This window comes from Macaca thibetana, chromosome 10, assembly GCF_024542745.1.
Source record: "Macaca thibetana thibetana isolate TM-01 chromosome 10, ASM2454274v1, whole genome shotgun sequence".
NCBI lineage: Eukaryota > Metazoa > Chordata > Mammalia > Primates > Cercopithecidae > Macaca > Macaca thibetana.
Window position 1 is genome coordinate 32,519,719 of NC_065587.1, and position 26,216 is coordinate 32,545,934.

General features: G+C 43.1%; 1 protein-coding gene across 1 annotated transcript in view; it reads left to right on the top strand.

Moving 5' to 3' along the window:
• Positions 1-22,006, top strand: part of LOC126929776 (protein HIRA) — a 100,445-nt gene extending 78,439 nt beyond the window's left edge. The window contains 2 exon segments of the mRNA XM_050746435.1: positions 725-813; positions 21,142-22,006. Coding sequence (XP_050602392.1) covers positions 725-813; positions 21,142-21,258 — 206 coding nt within the window. The 3' untranslated portion in view covers positions 21,259-22,006.
• The last annotated feature ends 4,210 nt before the right edge of the window (positions 22,007-26,216 follow it).

Sequence of the window (26,216 nt, forward strand, 5' to 3'; positions counted from 1 at the left end):
CAGTTACCCATCTTCCATTCTGTCCCTTGTTTCCTTGGCTGTAAAAGGAGGAATCTAGTGTAAAAGTGGACCCCATTCACTTCCAAAATTCCTCAGATTCCAGTTTCGCCTCTCTTACTCCACCCTTTTCTTTGGACAATTTAATCCATTCGCTATTGCTTTAGCTGCCCCAAGTGCTGACAAACCCCGACACTCTACCTCCAGCCTTTCTAGCAACCCTACTGGGTGATGCCCATAACCCTTGAGTTAATGGGCCTATGCCCCCTCCACTCAGTTGCCCCTCCTCAGTCATACCTTTGCCATCTCTTACCTCCTGCGAGCTGGCCTCCCCACCTTCCTGACCTCCTCTTAACACCAGTTGCCAGCCCATATTCTCAAAGACAGATCTTACCAGTCCACAATTTCCCATATTTTCCCATCACCTTAAGGAGTTTATCACAGAATTGGCCACATCTCATTTTTCCTCTGGGCGCAACACACAGAGAAGTTACAGATGTCGTCAGGGGAGTGAGCAAATGAGTGAAAATCTGTGAAGGGTCTCAGTGCCCCACACTGAGAGACATGCAGGGGTATCTTGCCCGTAGTAGGCAATAAAATACACATGTGTTTATTCTGATTTGATAGACACAACAACATAGCATATTCTTGATTTTTATTTCTTTTTGTAATGTGTTCCTATTTCTGTTTTGTTTTTTTGTTTGTTTGTTTGTTTTTCTATAATTAGGGTTTGAATACCGACTTCGAGAAATATGCAAGGACTTACTGGGTCCGGTTCACTACTCCACTGGAAGCCAGTGGGAGTCAACAGTAGTGGTAGGTGCTTCTTTCATTGTTGCTGCAAGAATTCTTTCTTGAAACATGAAGGTGGAGATTTTTTAAATAAGCCAAAGGGCTTTGAATTGTGTCCCATTAGACTTCTCCAGCACCCAGCCTTAGGTCCCAGCATCAGTGAGAGGGTGACATGCCTGCCCTCCAGAACCTGGCAGGAGGTGGGCCCTGGACATCAGGAGCCACAGAGTGCTTCTCCACATGCGTATGCTGAGGGAGGCTGCCTGCACGGGCTCTGGGCTTGGTTGTGAAGACAAAAGACGGAAGGTACTTCCCTGCCTTCATGGAGCTCAGTCTGGTAGGGATGCACACATAAGCAGGGAGGCAGTTAGGTCAACAAAATATTTTCAGACTAGATTCAGACTAAGAAGGAAATAAGCAGGGTCTTCAGATGAGAGTGCCTGGGAAGGAGTGACCAGGGAAGGCCTCGCGAGAGGACACTGCAGATGAAACCCAAGGAGAAGAGTGAGACGGCCATATAGAGACCTGGAGAAAGTGTTTCCTAGTAGAAGTGAGAGTAAAAGTAAAGAGTGTTTGATTTGTTTGAAGCCACTGTGGCTGGCACATAGAAGGCAAAAGGAGAGGGTGGTATGAGATGAGGCAGGAGGTGGACCACAGAGACCTTTCGAGGAGCTAGCGTTTTCTTCTTGGCAGAGTTGGCGCAGAGGTGTCATGAACTAAAATAGAAAAGCAATCAGGGAGTATCTTCTGTAACAGTCCCAGGAAGAGATGAAGGTGACTTGGATCAGTGTGGTGGCCATGGAGAGGGGAAAGGAGACAGGTTCAAGATGTATTTTGGAGGCAGAACCAGTAAGATTTGATGGGTGGTTGAATGTGGAAGGAAAGAGCGTAATGAACATGTGGCACCTCCAGGTGTAGCTGCAAAAAATGGATGCCGGAACCATTGATTAAATCAGGAAAGGAACAGATTGGTGGAGGGTGGGAGAAGGTATGGATCTAAGAGTTAGCTCACAGTTTCATTCAATCATTGACAATCACTGATGGGGCACCTCCCCTGGCCAGGCGTGGTATAGGCATGGGGCAGGCAGCAGTGAATAAGGCAGACTGAGTCCCTGCATTCGTGGATCTGCTTTCTTACGGAGAGAGACAGACTAAGCAAATGAGAACAGGTATCTGTAGTGTCTTGAGTAGTGATGGATGCCATGGAAAAAAAGTTAAAAGGGCAGGGAGATACAGAATACTGGCAGGATGCTGTTTCATGTTGGGCAATTAAGAAAGGCCAAACTAAGCTTGCAGCGAGCCAAGATCGCACCACTGCACTCCAGCCTGGGCGACAGAGCGAGACTCCGTCTCAAAAAAAAAAAAAAGAAAAGGCCAAACTAACAGTTAAGCAGAGACCAGAAAAGGTGAGGGATGAAGCCATGCATATATTTGGGAGAACATCCAGGCAGAAGGAAAGTGCAAAGGCCTGAGGTGGAAGAGTTTAGAATTTAAAAGGAACAGCCCAACGGGATGGTAATGGAAGGGGGAAAGGAGTTGACATCAAAAAGGCTGGAGGGTCAACCCTCACAGGCCTTGGTGTGTACAAGAGGCCTAATTTTTTATTCCATTTTTAAATTTGACTGTGGTGTACCTTAATTGACTACGTACTTTGAATCCTAGGTTCAAAGTCAAATCCCCTTAGGTCCCTGAAGGCATTGTTCCATAGACTTTGCATCCAGTTTTATTGCTAAAAAATCTATTGTAAATCTAATTTCCATTGCTTTGTAAGTACTTTGGGATTCTATCTTGGTGTTTTGAAGATTCAAAAAGCTCATTCATTCTGTGGAAATAGAGATAGAGACCAGTGATTTTCTTCGTTTTTCTTATTTGATTATTTCTTCCCTTTCATTTTTCCTATCGTCTGAGAGATGTAATATCCTCTCTTTTTAAAATCAGCTGTATCGCTGGGCGCAGTGGCTCATGCCTGTAATCCCAGCATTTTGGGAGACCAAGATAGATCACCTGAGGTCAGGAGTTCAAGACCTGCCTGGCCAACATGCTGAAGTCCTGTCCCTACTAAAAATATAAAAATTAGCTGGGTGTGGTGGCACATGACTGTAATCCCAGCTATTGGGGAGGCAGAGGCAGGAGAATAGCTTGAACCCGGGAGGAAGAGGCTGCAGTGAGCCAAGATTGCGCTACTGCACTCCATCCTGGGAGACAGAGCAAGACTCCGTCTCAGGAAAAGGAAAAGTTAAAAAAAAGTAAAATCGGCTGTATCAGGCCAGGCGTGGTGGCTCATGCCTATAATCCCAGCACTTTGGGAGGCTGAGGTGGGTGGATCACCTGAGGTCAGGAGTTTGAGACCAACGCAGCCAACATGGTGAAACCCTGACTCTACTAAAAAACAAAAATTAGCTGGGCTTGGTGACATGCACCTGTAATCCCAGCTACTCAGGAGGCTGAGGCAGGAGAATTGCTTGAACCCAGGAGGCAGAGCCAAGATCACTCCAGCCTGGGCGACAACAGTGAAACTCCATCTCAAAAAAAAAAAAAAAAAAAAAAAAAAAAGGCTAGGCGTAGTGGTTCACGCCTATAATTCCAGCACTTTGGGAGGCCAAGGTGGATCAGATCATGAGGTCAGGAGTTTGAGACCAGCCTGGCCAACATAGTGAAACCCCATCTCTACTAAAAATACAAAAAATTAGCCAGGCATGGTGGCGGGCACCTGTAATCCTAGCTACTCGGGAGGCTGAGGCAGGAGAATCACTTGAACCCAGGAGGTGGAGGTTGCAGTGAGATCACGCCATTGCACACCAGCCCAGGCGACAGTGTGAGACTTCGTCTCAAAAAAAAAAAAAAAAATCAGCTATATCATTTTTTATGCTTTCAGTTCTTCGCCAGATTTTTAATTTAGTCTTTTATCTACTTTAGCATAATAATCTTAGTTATTTTAAAGCTTTATGTCTGATAATTCTAGTATCGGGAGCCTTCACAGATCTATTTCTGTTGCCTATAAATATTTCTGCTGCTTCTCATTCAGATTGTCTTATCTCCTTATGTACCTGGTTATTTTTTACTGTCTGGTGGACATAGTATTTGAAAAATTTATTGTAGAAATAGTTTGAGGCCTAAGATGATGTTATCTTCTTCTACAGAACACTTCTGTTTGCTTCTGCCGACTTCCTGGCAGTAGCACTGTAGGGACGCCATGATCCTGTTCAGGGACTGAAGTTTTGTAGACTGCCTGGAACTCAAAGCTGGGTGCTAGCTGGTGTAGATGCTGGTTTACTTCCAGTTGACACTTATTCTAGGTTGCATACCTTTGGAATACCAGGACAAAGGAGGGGTAAGTTAACAGGGCCCTAGCCCCTGCTTTGGTCCCCCTAGGCCCTCAAGTTATTGTTTGTTTTTCCAAGACAGAGTCTCGCTCTGTCGCCCAGGCTGGAGTGCAGTGGCACAATCTCAGCTCACTGTAACCTCCGCCTCCTAGGTTCAAGCGATTCTCCTGCCTCAGCCTCCCAAGTAGCTGGGATTACAGGCACATGCCACTACGCCTAACTAACTTTTATTTTTTTAGTAGAGGCGGGGTTTCACCATGTTGGCCAGGCTGGTCTCAAACTCCTGACCTCAGGTGATCTACCCACCTCAGCCTCCCAAAGTGCTGGGATTACAGACATGAGCCACTGCGCCCAACCCAGACCCTCAAGTTTGGTAGAAGTTCTGCCTAGCCTCTTCCTCATGGACAAATATTTCCAAAGCAAAGACATCGCTCTTTGGATTTCTGTCTTCCCCACACCATGGCTCCGTTATTTATCACTAACGCATTAGCTCTCAGAAGTTTGCTTCTATTTGTCCACCTTTTTTTCTTTGTTGTCAGTGAGGAAGCCTGTTCTGAATTGCATGGTCTGTTAATAGAAGGAAAGCTTTGTGATATCTTCTCAGATATCAGCTGCAGATGCTAACATTTTCTAAAATAACTTGTTCCCTGAATTATCTGCCTTTTCTGGGTTCAATCTTTGATTTGTTCATTGTGGTCTTTCCTTTAGGACATTTTACCCTATCTGGAAATCCTTGGTTATCAGGTTGTAGTTACAAGTGAAGGACCCAGATTGGTAGTACACTCAGGTTTCTTTTTCAAGAGTACAGCTGTTTACTTAGCACATCTCACCTTCAGGACAGGCCGATGAGCCATCTACTAGAGTGGGAGGCAGGCAGACACCTGCCCAACGAGTCCCCATCATGGGCAGGTTGTGGCGCTACATTCTGTCAGCCTTAGCCCAAGATGCCAGCCAAAGCTCACCATAGTAGTTCTCTTTCTTAGCCTGAAAGTAAGCACTCTGGGTCATGGTGGTACAGACAGAAGGAGCCACAAACAGGCTACCATTTGATGGCCATGATTTCTTCTTCTCCCCTCCTTCCTGCTGATTGTTCTTACCAACTCCAAACAGGACACTTCACTGAGGCTCTGCCTAAGAGAATCTGTGGTTCCCCTCCCAGAGTCACCTGTCAGTATGTACCACCTGCTTTCCACCCTCTGTAAAGGTCTCCTAGCCCTTCCCTCATGGTTACAAGGTGGCTTCCATGTCCAAGATCAGGGAAGGAGAGAGAACAGGAGAAATCTGGCAACAGCAACATTCACCCTGTCATCGGAAAAGAAATGCTCTCCCAGAAACTAGTCTGTGCCTCTCAGGCAACGATTAAATCACTTGGGCACCCACCCCTACTGCAAGAGAGGCTGGGAAAATGAGCAGCTTTTCTGCCTCTGTACAAAGAATATGTAGGAGAAGAGAAATTAGAGCAGACATAGACATAGCCAATCCCAGTGTCTTCTGCCATATCCTCTCCTGATCTCAACACTATTCTGAATTTGTTCCTTTTTTTCTTTTGTTTACTGTCTTTTCATCTAGATATTGGGGCACAGGAGATGAGTGAGCATGAGCCTTCTGTGCTCTTGTTGGGTTTATTTATCAACGCTTTTTTTTTTTTTAGACGGAGTCTCTCTGTCACCCAGGCTAGAGAGTGGAGTGTAGTGGCGTGATCTTGGCTCACTGCAGCCTCTGCCTCCTGGGTTCAAGCGATTTTCCTCCCGAGTAGCTGGGATTTCAGGCACGCGCCACCCATGCCCAGCTAATTTTTCTATTTTTAGTAGAGACGGGATTTCGCAATGTTGGCCAGGCTGGTCTTGAACTCCTGACCTCAGGTGATTCGCCCACCTCAGCCTCCCAAAGTGCTGGAATTACAGGGGCGAGCCACTGCGCCCGGCCTGATTTATCAACACTCTTATGGTGAGAATTGGTCATTCAAGTGGAGCTGATCCTTCAGATAACTGGGAAAATATAGCTGTGGTTGGAGGATGGACTTCCAACCAGCCATGCTGACTCAGCAGCCCTCCCAAGAAGGCTTCTTAGGAGAGCATCATTTCATATGTTTAAGAGCTGCTTGTGTTTCCTTTTTTTTGAACTATCTGTTGAAATACTTGTTGCCATTTGTTTTTCTCATTGGTTTGTAGGAACTCTTTATATATTATAGGAGGTCTTTATATACCCTGATTTGAGCTGCCAGTGTACCACAGGGATGCCAAAGGTTCAGATTTCTTTCAACTTCAAGGATCGTTTGCATGGTTCAGTGTGCATGGAAGGAAAATGGGAAGCAGAAGGTTGGGGCACTAAGCAACCACCTTTCAGGTTCCTGGGCTCTGTTCTGGCTCCAGCCTCCCCAGCCAGGCTCTGCTCTTAGGAAGCCTTCCTTTGGTGTGGTCTTCAGTGTAAGACAGGGATCCCCAATCCCTGGGCCACAGACCAGTCAGCAGCAACATTAATGAGCACAAACCCTATTGTGAACTGCACATACGAGAGATCTAGATTGTGCTCTCCTTATGAGACTCTAATGCCTGATGATCTGAGGTGGAACAGTTTTATCCTGAAACCATCTTCCCCTACCCCGCTGGTCCATGAAAAAATTGTCTTCCACAAGACCAGTCCTGGGTGCTGAAAAGGTTAGGGACTGCTGCTGTAAGACCTGTGGCAGTGACCAGAGAGGTGGTGATTAAGTTGTGTGTTGCAGGCCGTACGAAGAGCTATACATCGCATCCTGAAACAGTGGAGAAAACCATCCTTTACTGAGAGCCGAAGGGTGAGGAAATATCAATAATACTTGGTCGCTCTTTATAGTGACTTCAGGCCAGAGGGCAAGTCCTCTTGCAGCTCTTGCAGCTTCTTCCTAGTACCACAGGCAGGCAGAATGTTTTGCTTTGTTTATAGTAGTTTTTCGCTGAATCTTTAGGGTTTTCCATATATAAGATAATGTCTCTGAACAGAGATAATTTTACTACTTTTTTCCCAATTTGGTTGCCTTTTATTTCTTTTTCTTGCCTAATTGATCTGTCTAGGACTTTTAATACTATGTTAAATATTAGTGCTGGAAGCAGGCATCCTTCTCTTGTTCCTGATGTTAGAGGAAAAGCTTTTAGTCTTTTACCATTAAGTACGATGTTAGCTGTGGGCTTTTTATTTATGGTCTTTATTATGTTGAGGTAGTTTTCTTCCATTCCTAGTTTGTTGAGTGCTTTTACCAAGAAAAAGTGTTGAATTTTCTCAGATGCTTTTTCTGTAGTAAGATGATCATATCATTTTAAAATTTTCTTTAATTTCATTAATATGATATATTACAATGATTGGTTTTCATATATTAAACCATTCTTGCATTCAAGGAATAAATCCCACTTAGTCATGGTGTGTAATTCTTTAAATGTGCTTTTGAATTCTCTTTGCTAGCATTTTGTTGAAGATTTTTGCATCACTGTTTACAAAGGATATTGGTCTAATAGTTTTCTTGTAGTATCTTTGTCTGGCTTTGTCAGGGTAATGCTGTCCTCATAGAACGAAATAGGAAATGTTCCTACCTATTTGAGTTTTTGGAAGGAGGATTGGTGTTAATTCTTTAAATGTTTGGTAGAATACATCAGAGAAGCTATATGATTCTAGGCTTTTCTTTATGAGAGGGTTTGGATTATTGATTCAGTTTTCTTGCTCGTTAGAGATCTGTTCAGATTTTTAATTTCTTTATGAGCCAGTCTTGGTAAGTTGCCTCCATTTTATATAGGTTATCAGATTTATTGTCATATAGTTGTTCATGCTGTTCTCTTATTTATAATCTTTTTTATTTTTGTGGCATTGGTTGTAATGTCCCCGCTTTCATTTTTGATTTTCATTATTTGGATCTTGTCTCTCTTAAAAGTTTGTCAATTTTGTTCATCTTTTCAAAGAATCAACTGTTGGTTTCATTGATTATTATTTTTCTATTTATCTTGTTTGTTTCTGCATTATCTTTATTATTTTTTTCTGCTGGCTTTGGATATAGTTCTTTTTCTAGTTCCTTAAGGTGTAATGTTAGATTATTGATTTGAGATCAGCTTTCACTGCATACTGTTTTAGTATGTTGTATTTTCATTTTCATTTGTCTCACTTTGTTTAATAGTGTGTTTTTTCAGCCAGGAGTGGTGGCTCACACCTGTAATCCCAGCCCTTTGGGAAGCTGAGGTGGGAAGATCACTTGAAGTCAGGAGTTCGAGACCAGCCTGAGCAACATAGCAAGACTGTCTCTCTCTCTCTCTTTTTTTTTTTTTCCCCTCACTGTGGCCTCAACCTTCTGGCTCAAGCAATCCTCCTGCCTCTGCCTCCTGAGTAGCTGGGACTACGGGCGTGCACCACCACACCCAGCTAATTTTTGTATCTTTTATACAGATGGGAACAATATGTTTTCCAGCTTCCACGATGTAGATTTTTGGAGACAGAGTCTGACTCTGCCATCCAGGGTGGAGTACATTGGCGTAATCTCGGCTCACTTGAACCTCCACCTCCCAGGCTCAAGCAGTTTTCCCACATCAGCCTCCTGAGTAGCTGGGACCACAGATGTGTGCCACCATGCCTGGCTAATTTTTTTTTTTTTTTTTTTTTTTTTTTTGGTAGAGGTGGGATTTTGCTGTGTTGCCCAGGCTGGTCTCAAACTCCTGAGCCCAAGCAATCCACCTACCTCGGCCTCCCAAAGTGCTGGGATTATAGGTGTGAGCCACTGCACTTGGCCTCTTTTCTTTCCTTTAAATATGTCTTCCCACTGACTATACTGATAATCTTATTGAATATCCTATTTACATGAGTTGCTTTTCTTTTCTTTTTTTTTTTTTGACATTTTAGTGCACCCATCACCTGAGCAGTGTACACTGTACCCATGTGTAGTCTTTTATCCCTCACCCCCTCCACCCTTCCCTTTGAGTCCCCAAAGTCCATTACATCATTGTTATGCCTTTGCATCCTCATAGGTTAGCTCCTACTTATAAGTGAGAACATATAATGTTTGATTTTCCATTCTTGAGTTACTTCACTTAGAATAATGGTCTCCAACTCCATCTAGGTTGCTGTGAATGCCATTATTTCATTCCTTTTTAAGGCTGAGGAGTATTCCATGGTGTATATATACCACATTTTCTTTGTCCACTCATTGGTTGATGGGCATTTAGACTGGTTCCGTATTTTTGCAATTGCAAATGGTGCTGCTATAAACGTGTGTACAAGTGTATTGTTCACATAATGACTTCTTTTCCGCTGGGTAGATACACAGTAATGGGATTGCTGGATCAAATGGTAGTTCTACTTTTAGTTCTTTAAGGAATCTCTGGCCAGGTGCAGTAACTCATGCCTGTAATCCCAGCACTTTGGGAGGCCAAGGCAGGAAGATCACCTAAGGTCAGGAGTTCGAGACCAGCCCAGCCAACATGATGAAACCCTGTCTCTACTAAAAATATAAAAAATTAGCCAGCCATGGAGGCACGTGCCTGTAGTCCCAGCTACTCCAGAGGCTGAAGCAGGAGAATCACTTGAACCCAGGAGGCAGAGGTTCCAGTGAGCCAAGATCGTGCCACTGCATTCCAGCCTGGGTGACAGAGTGAGAATCTGTCTCCAGAAAGAGTCCCCATGCTGTTTTCCATAGTGGTTGTACTAGTTTACATTCCCATCAGCAGTGTAAAAGCGTTCCCTTTTCACCACCTCCATGCTAATATCTATTATTTTTTTATTTTTTAATTATGGCCATTCTTGCAGGAGTAAGATGGTATGTCATTGTGGTTTTGATTTGCATTTCCCTGATAATTAGTGATGTTGAGCATATTTTTCATGTGTTTATTGGCCATTTGTATATCTTCTTTTGAGAATTGTCTATTCATGTTCTTTGCCCACTTTTGAATGGGGTTGTTTTTTTCTTGATGATTTGTTTGAGTTCCTTGTAGATTCCAGATATTAGTCCTTTGTCAGATGCATAGTTTGCAAAATTTTCTCCCACTCTGTGGGTTGTCTGTTTACTCTGCTGATTATTTCTTTTTCTGTGCAGAAGCTTTTAAGTTTAATCAGGTCCCATCTATTTATCTTTGTTTTTGTAGCATTTGCTTTTGGGTTCGTAGTCATAAACTATTTGCCTAAGCCAATGTATAGAAGAGTTTTTCCGATGTTATCTTCTAGAATTGTTGTGATTTCAGATCATAGATTTAAGTCTTCGATCCATCTTGAGTTGATATTTGTATAAGGTGAGAGATGAGGATCCAGCTTCATTCTTCTATAGATGTGGCTTGCCAGTTATCCCAGCACCATTTCTTGAATGGGGTGTTTGTTCTGCACTCTGTATTTTTGTTTGTTTTGTTGCAGATCTGTTGGCTGTAAGTATTTGGCTTTATTTCTGGGTTCTCTATTCTGTTCCATTGGTCTATGTGCCTATTTTTATACCAGTACCATGCTGTTTTGGTGGTAACAATATCCTTGTAGTATAGTTTGATGTCGGGTAAATATGATGCCTCCAGCTTATCTTGCTTTGGCTATTTGGGCTCTTTTTTGTTCCATATGATTTTTTTTTTTTTTTTTTTTTTTTTTTTTTTTTTTTTTTTTGAGACGGAGTCCCACTCTGTCACCCAGGTTGGAGTGCAGTGGCACAATCTTGGCTCATTGCAAACTCTGCCTCCAAGGCTCAAGTGATCCTGCACCTCAACCTCCTGAGTAGCTGGGACTACAGCACGTGCCAGCACACCCAGCTAATTTTTGTAAGTTTTGTAAAGACAGGGTTTCACAATGTTACCCAGGCTGGTCTCGACCTCCTGGGCTCAAGTGATCTGCCCACCTTAGCCTCCCAAAGTGCTGGGATTACAGACGTGAGCCACCACGCCCTGCTGTGGTTTCATGTGAATTTTAGGGTTTTTTTTCTAGTTCTGTGAAGAATAATCATGGTAGTTTGATGGGAATTGCATTGAATCTGTAGATTGCTCTTAGCAGTATGGTCATTTTTTATTCTACCTATCATGAGCATTGGATATGTTTCCATTTGTTTGTGTTGTCTGTGATTTCTTTCAGCAATCAATTTTTCAGTTTTTCTTGTAGAGATCTTTCACATCCTTGGTTAGGTATATTCTTAAGTATTTTATTTTATTTTATTTGCAGCTATTGTAACAAGGGGTTCTTGATTTGATTCTCAGCTTGGTTGTTGTTGGTATACAGCAATGCTACTGATTTGTGTACATTGATTTTGTACCCTGAAACCTTGCTGAATTCATTTATTAGATCTAGGAGCTTTTTGGATGAGTGTTTAGGGTTTTCTATGTATACGATCATATCATTGGCAAACAGCGATATTTTGACTTCCCCTTTACATATTTGGATGCCCTTTATTTCTTTCTCTTGTCTGTTTGCCCTGGCTAGGACTTCCAGTACAATGTTGAATGGCAGTGGGGACAATGGGCATCCTTGTCTGTTTGAGTTCTCACTTTTATCTTTTCCCCGTTCAGTGTAAAGTTGGCTCTGGGTTTGTCATAGATGACTTTTATTATCTTGAGGTATTTCCGTTCTATGACGGTTTTGCTGAGGGTTTTAATCAAAGGCATGCTAGATTTTGTCAGATGCTTTTTCTGCATCTATTGAGATGATTGTATGATTTTTATTTTTAATTCTGTTTATGTGATGTATCTCATTTATTAACTTGAGTACGTTAAGTCTTCCCTGCATCCCTGGTATGAAACCCACTTGATCATGGTGTATTATCCTTTTGATACACCATTGGATTCGATTAGCTAGTATTTTGTTGAGGATTTTTGCATCTATGTTCACCAGGGATATTGGTCTGTAGATTTCATTTTTGTTATGTCCTTTCCTGGTTTTGGTATTAGGGTGATACTGGCTTCATAGAGTGATTTAGGGAGATTTCTTCTTTCTCTATCTTTTGTAATAGCTTCAGTAAGATTGGTACCAATTCTTTGAATGTTCAATATAACTCAGCTGTGAATCCATCTGGTCCTGGACTTTTTTTGTTGTTGGCAATTTTTAAATTACTGTTTCAGCCTTGCTACTTGTTATTGGTCTATTCAAAGTTTCTATTTTTTCCTAATTGAATCTAGGAGGGTTATATATTTCCAGGAATTTATCCATTTCCTCTAGATTTTCTAGTTTGTGTGCATAAAGGTGTTCATAGTAGTCTTGAATGATCTTTTCTATTTCTGTGGTATCAGTTGTAATATCTTCCATTTTGTTTCTAATTTAGCTTAATTGGATCTTTTTTTTTTTTTTTTTTTTTTTTTTTTTTTTTTTTTTTTTTTTTGAGACAGAGTCTTGCTGTGTTGCCGAGGCTGGAGTGCAATGGTGCATCTCAGCTCACTACAACCTCTGCCTCCCAGGTTCAAGCAATTCTCAGGCATCAGCCTCCCAAGTAGCTGGGACTACAGGCATTGCGTCACCACACCCAGCTAATTTTTTTGTATTTTTAGTAGAGACGGGGTTTCGGCATGTTGGCCAGGCTGGTCTTGAACTCCTGACCTCAAGTGATCCTCCTGCCTTGGCCTCCAAAATTGCTGGGATTACAGACATGAGCCATCGTGCTTGGCCTCTTTCAGACTTTTTGATGTACGCGTTTAATGCTATGAACTTTCCTCTTAGCACCACTTTTGCTGTGTCCCAGAGGTTTTGATAAGCTGTGTCATTATTATCATTCAGTTCATAAAACTTTTTAATTTCCATCTTGATTTCATTGTTTATCCAAAGATCATTCAGGAGCAGATTATTTAATTTCCATGTATTTGTGTAGTTTTGAGGGTCCCTTCTGGAGTTAATTTCCAATTTTATTTTACTGTTGTCTGAGAGGGTACTTGATATAATTTCGATTTTCTTAAGTTTATTGAGACTTGTTTTGTGGCCTATCATACGGTTTTTCTTGGAGAATGTTCCATGTGCTGATGAAAAGAATGTATATTCTGCAGTTGTTGGGGAGAATGTTCTGTATATATCTGTTAAGTCCATTTGTTCTAGGGTATAGTTTAAGTCCATTGTTTCTTTGTTGACTTTCTGTCTTGATAACGTGTCTAGTGCTGTCAGTGGAGTGTTGAAGTCTCCCACTGTTATTGTGTTGTTGTGTATCTCATTTCTTATGTTGAGTACTAATTGTTTTATAAATTTGGGAGCTCCCATGTTAGGTGCATATATATTTAGGATTGTGATATTTTCCTGTTGGACCGATCCTTTTATCATTATGTAATGTCCCTTTTTGTCTTTTTCAACTATTGTTGCTTTAAAGTCTGTTTTGTCTTATATAAGAATAGCTATTTCTGCTCGCTTTTGGTTTCTATTTGCATGGAATATCTTTTTTCACCCCTTTACCCTCAGTTCACGTGAGTCCATATGTGTTAGTAGATATTTGGTTGGTGGATTTGTATGCATCCTGCCATTCTGTATCTTTTAAGTGGAGCACTTAGGCTATTTACATTCAACGTTAGTATCGAGATGTGAGGTAGTTTTATTTACCATGCTTGTTTTTACCTGAATACCTTGTTTTTTTGTTTTTTCATTTTGTTATTGTTTTATAGGCCCTGTGAGGTTTGTGCTTTAAGGAAGTTCTATTTTGGTGTATTTCAAGGTTTTGTTTCAAGATTTAGAACTCCTTTTAGCATTTCTTGTACTACTGGCTTGGTAGTGGCAAATTCTCTCAGCATTTGTTTGTCTGAAAAAGACTTTATGCCTTCTTCATTTATGACCCTTAATTTTGCTGGACACTAAATTTTTGGCTGACAGTTATTTTGTTTGAGAAAGCTAAAAATAGGAACCCAAACCCTTCTGGCTTGTAGGGTATCTGCTGAGAAATCTGCTGTTAATCTGATAGGTATTCTGGCCGGGCGCAGTGGCTCATTCCCAACACTTAGGCCAAGGTGGGTGGATCATTTTAAGGTCAGAAGTTCAAGACCAGCCTGGCCAACACAGTGAAACCCCACCTCTAATAAAAATACAAAAATTATCCAGGCCTGGTGCCAGGCAGCTGTAGTCCCAGCTACTCGGGAGGCTGAGGCAGGAGAATTGCATGAACCCAGGAGGCAGAGATTGCAGTGAGCCAAGACTGCACCACTGTACTCCAGCCTGGAGGACAAAGCAAGACTCTGTCTCAAAAAAAAAATCTGATAGGCTTTTGTGTATAGGTTACCTGATGCTTTTGCCTTACAGCTCTTAAGAATCTTTCCTTTGTCTTGACTTTAGATAACCTGATGACTGCTGGGTGATGATCTTTTTGTGACAAATTTCCCAGGTGTTCTTTGAGCTTCTTGTATTTGGATGTCTAGCAAGGTCAGGGAAGCTTTCCTCAACTATCCCCCAAATATGTTTTTCAACCTTTTAGATTTCTCTTCCTAGGAATACCACTTATTTTTATTCTTAGGTTTGACCATTTAACATCCCAAATTTCTTGGAGGCTTTGTTCATTTTTTAAAAAAATTATTTTTTCTTTGTCTTTGTCTCATTCAAAGTCTTGTCTTTGAATTCTGAAGTTCTCTCTTCTGCTTCTTCGATTCTATTGTTGAAACTTTCCAGTACATTTTGTATTTCTCAAGTGTGTCTTTCATTTCCAGAAGTTTCGATTTTTGATTTTTTGATTTTTTTCTTTATGATGTCGATTTCTCTGGAGCATTTTTCATCCATATCCTATATATTTTTAAAAATTTCTTTAAGTTGATTTTCACCTTTGGTATCTCCTTGAGTAGCTTAATAATCAGCCTTCTGAATTCTTTGGCAATTCAGAGATCATGCCACTGCACTCCAGCCTGGGCAATAGAGCGAGACCCTGTCTCAAAAAAAACGAAAAAGAAGAAACCAAAAAATTCTACCTTTTTAGGCCAAATAATGAAAATGTACTTTGTAATTGGTCTTCTTGGTTTGGATCCATTGCTGGGGATGGATCTGGGGAGTTCTCTGGGGAGCTAGTGTGGTCTTTTGGAGGTATTATAGAACCTTGTTTATTACCAGAATTACTTTTCTGATTACTTCTCATTTGGGTAGAACACTTCAGTGGAAAAATCTGGAACTCAGAGGCTGCTGTTCAGATTATTTTGTCCCACAGGGTAATCCCTTGATTTGGTTACTGTGGTGATTATTATTGCCCTTCTGGGTCTAACCACCCAGTGGAGCTACCTGGCTCTGGGCTGATGCTGGGGAACATTTGCAAGGAATCTGGTGATGTGATCCATCTTTAGGTCTCCCAGCTGTAGATAACCAGCACCTGCTGTAGTGGAGGTGCCAGGGGAATGGCATAGACTCTGTGAGAGTCCTTGTTTGTAGATATGTTTAGTGTGCCGGCTTTCTCAAATGCTGGTTGTGCTACCAGTGAAGTTATCACGTGGACACACTCAGGACCGCTGGTTAGCAAGGATGTTGCAGGCAGTGGAATTAGCTGTTGTTTTTGTCCTTCCTTGGAGTAGGGTTGTTCTGTTATGACTTGCTGTAATGTCCTGAGTTGGTTGGCCTCCAGCCAGTAGGTGGCACTTTTGAGAGAGCACCAGAGTTTTTCACCTGTCTTGTGGAATTTATAGCAGCCTGCCACTTCTTTCAAAGGATCTGTGATTTCTTTCGGTTTTCCTGGTTTGCTTTTGCAGTGATTCCTGAGTTCTCTACTCAAATTATTGACCAGATGAGATCACCTAGGGTTCAAGGTCCTCTTCCAAGCTCAGTCGTTATTGGAATAGCAGAATTCATTTCCTTGTTAGCTTTCCACCGGCCTCCTCCATCTTCTTGAAGCCAGCAATTGTGCATGTAGTTCTTCACAAACTTCAAATTCCTCTCATGAGTCACTTTTCTCTCGCCACTTTCAAGATTGTCTCTTTTGAGAATAATAAAGTATCTAAGAATAAATCTAACAAAGGATGTGCATAGCCTATATGCTAAGAATTATAAACGTTTACTTAAAGTCATTAAAGAAAACCTGGACAAATGATGAGAAAGTGCAGTACAGTAAAGATGCCAACCATTTCTAAATAGACCTGCTGACTCAATGCATCTCTAATCAAATGCCAGCTAGAGGTTTCAGTGACACTTGACAAGCTAATTCTACAATTTATACGTAGGTGTAGAAAGCCAAGAATAGTTAAGACATTCACTATGCTACCAGATATTTGGGTTTATTATGAAGCAGGGATAATTTAGACACTTTGCTATATGAGCGAGAAGACAAAACAGATACAGTGGGGAAAATTGGGGGGAGCTATTCAATAATAAATGGAGTTTGGCAAACTGGTTATTTATATGTAACTGAGAAGTAGATCTTCAGTTCATAAAAATATACCTCCAAAGGGTTAAGAATTAAATGTCAAAAGTGTTAATCTAAATGTCAAAATGTAAAAAAGTTCTGGTTGGGCACGGTGGCTCACGCCTGTAATCCCAGAACTTTGGGAGGCCGAGGTGGACCGATCACTTGAGGCCAGGAGTTCAAGACCAGTCTGGCCGATATGGCGAAACCCCATCTCTACTAGAAATACAAAAATTAGCTGGGTATGGTGGCACATAGCTGTAATCCCAGCTACTTAGGAGGCTAAGACACGAGAATTGCTTGAACCTGAGAGGCAGAGGTTGCAGTGAGCCAAGATCATGCCACTGCACTCCAGCCTGGGCAACAGAGCACGAGACCCTGTCTTAAGAAAAAAAAAAAAAAAGTCAAAGAGTTCTGCCTTTTTAAGCCAAATAATGAAAATGTAGTTTGTAATTATAACATATGTAGAAGTGAAGTGGCATGACAGCAGACAGCAGTATCACAGAGGCCAGGAGTGGGGATATGAAAGTATACCATTAAAAGATTTTTACACATTATGCAAAGTGATATCATAATAGTTGAAGAGAGACTACGATAAGTAAAGCCATGTACCGTATGTTATATACTGTATGTTATATGCCCTAGAGCAACCACCAAAAAAAACCAAAACATAAAACTCATGCACATACACATGCAAATCCCAAAACAGTGAAAAGAACTATAGCTAAAAAGCTAACAAATGGACAAAATGGAATGATAGAAAAATAATAAATTCATTCAAAAGAAGGCAGAAAAACAGATACATAGGATGGTAGATTTAAACCCTAATATATCAATAATCATTAAATATAAGTCTAAATTAAAAAGCATAGATTATCAGATCAGATTTAAAAACAACCAGCTGTACATTGCTTATAAGAAACCCAGCTTACATGTAATAATATAATAGCTTAAAAGTAAAAGGACTGCCAGGTGCGGTGGTTCATGCCTTAATTCCAGCACTTTGGGAGGCCAATGCAGGTGGATCATTTAGAGAAAATGGAGTCCTGTCCTGGCTAATTTTTATATTTTTAGTAGAGATGAGGTTTCGCCATTTTGGCCAGACTAGTCTCGAACTCCTGACCTCAAGTGATCCATCCGCCTCGGCCTCCCAAAGTGCTGGGATTACAGGCATGAGCCACCGTGCCTGGCCTAATTTTTGTATTTTTAGTAGAGATGGGGTTTCACCATGTTGGCTACGCTGGTTTCAAACTCCTGGCCTCAAGTGATCTGCCCGCCTTGGCCTCCCAAAGTGCTGAGATTACAGGCATGAGCCGTCGTGCCCGGCAGACATAAGACTTTAAAATAAATGTCTTAAAAAATGCTCAAGGAGAATACAGACAACTAAACAAAATCAGGAAAACTATATATAAAGAAAATGAGGCCGAGCGCAGTGGCTCAAGCCTGTAATCCCAGCACTTTGGGAGGCCGAGACGGGCGGATCACGAGGTCACGAGATCGAGACCATCCTGGCTAACACAGTGAAACCTCGTCTCTACTCAAAAGAATACAAAAAACTAGCCGGGCAAGGTGGCGGGCGCCTCTAGTCCCAGCTACTCAGGAGGCTGAGGCAGAAGAATGGCCTGAACCAGGGAGGCAGAGCTTGCAGTGAGCCCAGATCGCGCCACTGCACTCCAGCCTGGGCGACAGAGCGAGACTCCGTCTCAAAAAAAAAAAAAAGAAAAGAAAAAAGAAAATGAGGGCCGGGCACGGTGGCTCATGCCTGTAATCCCAGCACTTTGGGAGGCCAAGGCGGGCAGATCACAAGGTCATGAGATCAAGACCATCCTGGCTAACACAGTGAAACCCTGTCTCTATTAAAAATACAAAAAAAATTAGCTGGGCTTTGTGGCTGGCGCCTGTAGTCCCAGCTACTCGGGAGGCTGAGGCAGGAGAATGGTGTGAACCCGGGAGGCGGAGCTTACAGTGAGCCAAGATCACGCCACTGCACTCCAGCCTGGGCAACAGAGCGAGGCTCCATCTCAAGGAAAAAAAAAAAAAAGAAAATGAGAGTATCAACAAGGAGATAGAAATTCCAAAAAAAGGCCGGGCACGGTGGCTCAAGCCTGTAATCCCAGCACTTTGGGAGGCCGAGACGGGCGGATCACGAGGTCAGGAGATCGAGACCATGCTGGCTAACACGGTGAAACCCCGTCTCTACTAAAAAATACAAAAAATTAGCCGGGCGAGGTGGCGGGCGCCTGTAGTCCCAGCTACTCGGGAGGCTGAGGCAGGAGAATGGCGTGAACCCAGGAGGCGGAGCTTGCAGTGAGCTGAGATCCGGCCACTGCACTGCAGCCTGGGCTACAGAGCGAGACTCCGTCTCAAAAAAAAAAAAAAAAAAAAAAAGAAATTCCAAAAAAAGAGCTAAACAGAAATCTGGAGTTTAAAAATACAATAACTGAATTGAAAAGTTCACTACAAGGGTTCAACAGCAGACTCCAGCAGGCAAAAGGGAGAATCAGCAAACTTAAAAATAGGTCATTTGAAACTGTCAAGTATGAGGTGCAAAAAGAAAATAGAATGAATAAAAGCAAACAGAGTCTAAGAAACTTATCAGACACCATCCAAGTATACCCATGTATCCATAATGGGAGTTCTGGAAGTGTAAGAGAGAGAGAGTATTTGAAGAAATACTGGCTGAAATTTTCCAAATTTGAGGAAAGATGTGGATCTACTAATACAAGAGCCTCAGTGAGCTCTAAGTAGGAAAATCCCAAAGGAACCTGCACTGAGACACATTATAGTCAAACTGTGAGAAAGACAAAGAGAAAATCTCATCCTTGGAAGTTTCTTAGATGTCAGTTTTAAAATAGTATTCCTGATGTTTTCTTTGTGGTAATAATTAACTCTTCCTTTCTATTTCTTTGTGAGCTAGTTTTGATACATTATATTTTTCTAGGAATCTCTCCATTTTCTCTAAATGTTCAAATTTCTTAGCATAAAGTTGATAGTAATCATAACTTTTTCTTTCTTCTATATCTGTAGGTATGTCTCTTCTTTATTTCTAATATTATTTCTTTAAGCTTTCTCTCTCTTTCTAGATTAATCCTGCCGGACGTTTCTCTATTAGTCTTTTCAAGAAATGACTTTTGCCAGGCACAGTGGCTCATGCCTTTAATCCCAGCACTTTGGGAGAACAAGGCAGGAGGATCACTTGAGCTCAGGAGTTTGAGACCAGCCTGGCCAACATGGTGAAACCCCGCTCTACTAAAAATATAAAAATTAGCCAGACATGGTGGCACACACGTATAGTCCCAGCTACTCGAGTAGCTGAGGCAGGAGGATCACTTGAGCCTGGGAGGTTGAGGCTGCAGTGAGCTACAGTTGCATCACTACACTCCAGCCTGGGCAACAGAGCTAGACCCTGTCTCAAAAAAAAAAAAAATAAAATTGTTTTTATAAATCTTCTCTATTAAATCTTTGTTTTCTATTTATTTATTTCAATGTTTATTATCTCCTTTTTTAAAAAATGGGGTTTTTTTGGTGGTGTTTTTTTCTTTAGTCTTTTTTTTTTTTTTTTTTTTTTTTTTTTTTTCCTTTCCCCTGATGGCTTTAGGTTGGAGTCTTGGTTTGTCATTCTTTCATGTTCTCTAATACAGTATAAGCTGTTGTTTCTAAATGCCTCTAAAGTGCCCACTTTTGCTGAGTCTCGCCACTTTTGGAGTATTTTGTGTTTTTTTTTTTAACCGTTCTCTTGTAAGTCATTTTTAATTTCACTTAATTTGAATTCCCCTTTGACTTGTGAGTTTTACTCAATTATTTTAGTCAGAAAACATGATGTATTTTAGGAGTTTGCGAACTTTTCTGTAAAGGACCAGATAGTAAACATTTCAGGCTTTGCATAACCATACAATTTCTGGTCTGACTACAGCACTCTGGTGTCAGAGCCTCCCTGTTGGAGCGTGGGCTGCTTCTCCATCAAAGTTGGTTGTCAGCAGCAGCCATTCTCCTGCTTATCCCATCTCTAACAACTGTGTTACTCAAACCTCCTATTTACACTTGTTCTTTACTGTCACTTCTAGTCTTGTTGCAAGTGTATCTGTCACTGTTAATTCAAGATCTTAGGCCTTCTCTTCCAGTGTTAAAGTTGTCTGACTGGTAGTTTTCCCTTTGGAGCAGCCGTACTGCTCAGGAGTCTGCTCTTTTGGTCTGTGCAGCAGAGACCCCAACTGGCAATGCTTGTTTCAGACTGTGGTGTGCCAATATGCCCTGACGTGGAGGATGTTTGGGCAACTAAACATAGTTTCGTCAGCATCCAAACATCCTCCACATCAGGGGATACTGGTACCTCATTTGTTTTACTGGAAAACTAAAGCCAGTCACTACCCCCCAGGCATGTCCTTGCCCTGGGGCTTGACCCCAAACCCCTGGCAAACATCAGCATGAGGGAACAGCCCCTCCTGAATGGCCAGCCACCTGACCCTAAGCCTTGATGTTCTACTCTCATCCTGCCCTGGATGGTCAGGGCCCTGCTCAGTCACTGTAAGGTCAGCAGTGACTGTGCCCACAGATGGAGGAGCACTGGTCTCATCCTCCTTTATCCCCACGCTGTGTTGCTCCCACTCCACCTGCCACTTCATCCTGCACATTTGCCCCACAGCTCTCTCACAGTTTCTCACCTGCAGAGGAGTTGTTCTTTCCTTCTCCCGTGAGCAGACACAAGGTTCTCTGCCCGGCCAGGAAAGTCCCCACAATCTAGGTCTCCTCACTGACACTTGCACTCAGCTGTCACTCTGTCCACAGGGTCTGCGGAAGAGGGAGCTGCTGAAGGAGCTGCTGCCAGTCATCGGGCAGAACCTCCGATTCCAGCGCCTCTTCACCGAGTGTCAGGAACAGCTCGACATCCTGAGGGACAAGTAGCCTGCCCCGGCCTGCCCTGGCTGCAGCAAGGGCAGGGCCACACTCTCGCCGCTGATGACACGCAGGGCCACCTCTCACCTGACCAGGCTGTAGGGGGAGGAGACACTGGCAGGAGATGTGCTGTCCTGTACCAGCGCCAGCCCAGCTCCCTGGGCAGATGTGCCCTGTGTCCTGGGCCTGGCATTGCCTCAGGAGGGGGAAGCTTGTCCCTCCCTCCTAGCCCCGCGTGCGGAGCTAGGGCTGGAGCTCTGCCCAGGTGCCCTGGGGCCAGCAAGGCACTCCCAGGCCTGCCGTCTCCAGCACGGCCCCAAGGTGGACACTAACCCCTGCTGCTGCAGGTGCCGTGCTGCTTCAGCGGTGACGATTGAGCCATTTGTGAGAGAGAATCTGGAAACATTAGGTATTATGCAGTCAGCAGACTGACCTGAGACCTATGTAAAAGGAAAGCTGTTCCAACACACGGACTATTTTTGTACTAGAATTTGCTAACTTGTAATATGGAATTTCCTCTGGCCGATAATCAGGATTTCCCTATAAGTCACTTGGACATTGGTCACTTGTAGGAAATTTAAACTCTAATTATGACAGCTACACTGAAAAATAATTGTACTGAAATTAACTTGTCTATCTTCATTTGGTTTTAATTTTTAAATGTTTGTAAAAAGAGACTGTTTTGGGGGAATGGGGCAAAGGGGTGGGCGATTTCTTTTGTAAGTGTAAAATAAATGAACACGCATTGAATACCAAACCCTCCTGATTTCTCTTGCCTTTTCCTTCTAACTTTCATCCTCCCTGCACTGTGCATCTCTCTCCTGAAGTAGGTGGTGACAGAACATGAGAGCCAGAAGGGATCCTTTGTGTCATCTCATTCCCCCCTGTCATGGTTAATACTGAGTGTCAACTTGATTGGATTGAAGGATGCAGTATTGATCCTGGATGTGTCTGTGAGGGTGTTGCCGAAGGAGATTAACATTTGAGTCAGTGGGCTGGGGAAGGCAGACCCACCCTTAATCAAGTGGGCACCGTCTAATCAGCTGCCAACGAATATAAAGCAGGCAGAAAACCATGAAGAAATGAGACTGGCTTAGCCTCCCAGCCTACATCTTTATCCCATGCTGGATGCTTCCTGCCCTCGAACATTGGACTCCCAAGTTCTTCAATTTTGGGACTCGAACTGGCTCTCCTTGCTCCTCAGCTTACAGACAGCCTACTGTGGGACCTTGTGATTGTGTAAGTTAATACTTAATAAACTTACATATATATTATATATATCTCCTATTAGTTCTGTCCCTGTAGAGAACCCTAATATATCCCCCATGCAGAAATTCATTTCACAGTGTAGAGTGGTCACTTCTGTGGTCACACAGCACGACAGGTTACCTTGCACATGTCATCTCCCAAGCAAGGCATCATGGTTCATGGTTCTGGTCTTGCTGTGTCCCAGGTTCAGATCATACTGTGCACCAAGGGTTGCAGCTGTTTGGACAATTTCATGAAAGGAAATCAGTATCTACAGTCTTGGACATATTGGAGAATTATCAGGAAAGTTAGAATTTTATTAGAAAGTGATCCAAATGATCTACAGGAGAAGAGATAGAATCACAGAATCTTTAAGCACAGTGAGGACTGAGTACCACCCACTCCTGGGTCCTGATCTTTATCACCACCACCTAGTGTGTGGGTCTGAGTCTGGGGAAGGAGCCTTGGACTTGGAATCAGAGGCCTGGGTAACTGACCACTGATCTCTGGCCTAGCAGCCATTCTACTCCATGTCTCACTCGGATGTCAAGTGACTGGATGAGACCCAGGCACGTGTGCATGCCAAATAAAGCCAGCATAGTGTGTGTGTGTGTGTGTGTGTGTGTGTATACATAAAAAGCCAGGCTGCACGCAGGACTTTTCCTTAAGGAATGAAGAGCCAGAGACTTGCTGTGCAGGTCAGGCAGCTCCCCTAGCAACTATGCAGCAAGATACTGAGAGCTTTGTGGAGCTCCAGGAAGCAGTATATGCCAACAGGCCTGTCTGGGCCTCAGTTTTTTAGCTGTCAAATAGAGATTGAGACTAAAAAAATCTGCACTGGGGTTGGGCACAGTGGCTCACACCTCTAATCTCACGAGGTCAGGAATTCGAGCCAGCCTGGCCAATATGGTGAAACCTCCGTCTCTACTAAAAATACAAAAATTAGCCAGACGTGATGGCACACACATGTAATCCCAGCTACTCGGGAGGCTGAGGCAGGAGAATTGCTTGAACCCGGGAGGCAGAGGTTGCAGTGAGCCGAGATCGCGCCACTGCACTCCAGCCTGGGCAACAGAGCAAGACTCCGTTCCAAAAAAAAAAAAAAGAAAATCTGCATCGTTATGAGGACAAATTGGGATTGTGTGGGCAAAGTCTTGGCACGTTTCCTCCCTTGAAGGAAATGGCAGTCGTGAGTGACTCTACCACCACTGGAGATGATGAAGAGATAAGCAGAAAAACATCAAGGCCTTCAACTTACAGACAAGATGGAGTAACAGGGACCAGGTTGACCCTTCTACCTGAAACAACCAAAGGAGCCAGTCAAAATACATGCAATGGTGGTTTCAAGACACTGAATACCATGCTGGGCACAGTAGCATGTGCTTGGAGACCCAGCTACATGGGAGGCTGAGGTGGGAGGACCACTTGAGGCCAGGAGTTCAAGGCTGCAATTAGCTATGATCACGCCACTGCATTCCAGCCTGGGCAACACAGGAAGACCCCATCTTGAAGAAAAAAAAGAAAAAGGAAAAAACAGAAAAAGACATCCCAGGTAGTACGCTTGGGCAATCGTGGGGCTCGCCTTGTTTGTATCCCATCTTGGCAGGGATTACTGTCCTTTGTTTTCTGATATCCAGAGAGAATTTCTGGACCACAGCAAGAGAAGGCAGAACTGAGGTAGAGCCCAGTGGACTACTTGAGCTGAGGAAATGGAGCTCAGAGTCCAAGGAGACTAAGGCAGCACTGCTTCAGATCCACCTAACAAAAAATAAAAGCAAGACCTAAAGTGATCACACTGTTTCCAAGTGACTTAATTACTTTGCAAAGCAAAGTTTGACATGATGTATAAGAATACAAAAATACCTAGGCAAAGAATTTATCACTACAGCTGGGCACAGTGGCTCACACTTGTATTCTCAGCACTTTGGAAGGCCAAGGTGGGTGGATCGCTTGAGGTTGAAGTTTGAGACCAGGCTGACCAACATAGTAAAACCCCCTCTCTACTAAAATACAAAATTAGCCAGGTGTGGTGGCGCATGCCTGTAATCCCAGATACTTGGGAGGCTGAGGTAGGAGAATCACTTGAACCCGGGAGGTGGAGGTTGCAGTGAGCCAAGATTGCACCACTGCACTCCAGCCTGGGCAACAAGAGTGAAATTCTGCCTCAAAAAAAAAAAAAAAAATTAGCCAGTCATGGTGGCACACACCTGTAATTCCAGCTACTCAGGAGGCTGAGGCATGAGAATCACTTGAACCCTGGAGACAGGTTGTAGTGAGCCGAGATCATGTCACTGCACTTCAGCCTGGGTGACAGTGCAAGATTGTCTCAAAAAAAGAAAAAATTATGACTAAACTCAAAAGCAAATACAACAAAAAAGTAGACAAATTAGACAAACCAAAAAGCTTCTGTACAGCAAAAGAACAGTACCAACACATATCTATCAGAATGGCTTACATTTTTTAAAAAGACAATAATGAGTATTAGTGAGGATGTGGAGCAACTGGAACTCACACGCATTGCTGGTAGGAAGAATAGTTACTTTGATAAACAGCGTGATTGTTCCTCATAGAATTAAACATATACTTGCTGTATAACCTAGGTACTCTATTCCTAGGTCTGTTGGTTTTTCTCAAGATAGAGTATGTTTTCCTCAGGAGAAGGATGGCTCAGGACAGGCACAATGGCTCACGCCTGTAATCCCAGCACTTTTAGGAGGCCAAGGCAGACAGATCACTTGAGACCAGGAGTTCGAGACCAGCCTGGCCAACATGGTGAAACCTTGCCTCTACTGAAAATACAAAAAAAGAAGAAAAAAAAGCCAAGCGTAGTGGCAGGTGCCTATAGTCCTAGCTACTTAGGAGGCTGAGGCAGGAGAATCGCTTGAACCTGGGAGGTGGAGGTTGCAGTGAGCTGAGATTGCACCACTGGACTCCAGCCTGGGTGACAGAGCAAGATTCCATCTCAGAAAAAAAAAAAAAAAAAGATTATGGCTAGGCACAGTGGCTCACACCTGTAATCTCAGCACTTTGGGAGGCCAAGACGGGCGGATTACTTGAAATCAGGAGTTGAGACCAGCCTGGCCAACATGGTGAAACCCTGTCTATACTAAAAATACAAAAAATTAGCCAGGCATGGTGGCGCACACCTGCAGTCCCAGCTACTTGGGGGGCTGAGGCAGGAGAATCACTTGAACCCGGGAGGCAGAGGTTGCAGTGCACCGAGACCATGCCATTGCATTCCAGCCTGGGCAACAGAGCAAGACTCTTTCTCAAAAAAAAAAAAGGATGACTCATATTTTACTTTAAAAAAAAAAAAAAAAAAAAAAAAAAAAAACAGGCCGGGCGCGGTGGCTCAAGCCTGTAATCCCAGCACTTTGGGAGGCCGAGACGGGCGGATCACGAGGTCAGGAGATCGAGACCATCCTGGCTAACACGGTGAAACCCCGTCTCTACTAAAAAATACAAAAAACTAGCCGGGCGAGGTGGCGGGCGCCTGTAGTCCCAGCTACTCAGGAGGCTGAGGCAGGAGAATGGCGTGAACCGGGGAGGCGGAGCTTGCAGTGAGCTGAGATCCGGCCACTGCACTCCAGCCTGGGCAACACAGCGACACTCCGTCTCAAAAAAAAAAAAAAAACAGCAGCCGGGCACGGTGGCTCACGCCTGTAATCCCAGCACTTTGGGAGGCCGAGACGGCCAGATCACAAGGTCAGGAGATGGAG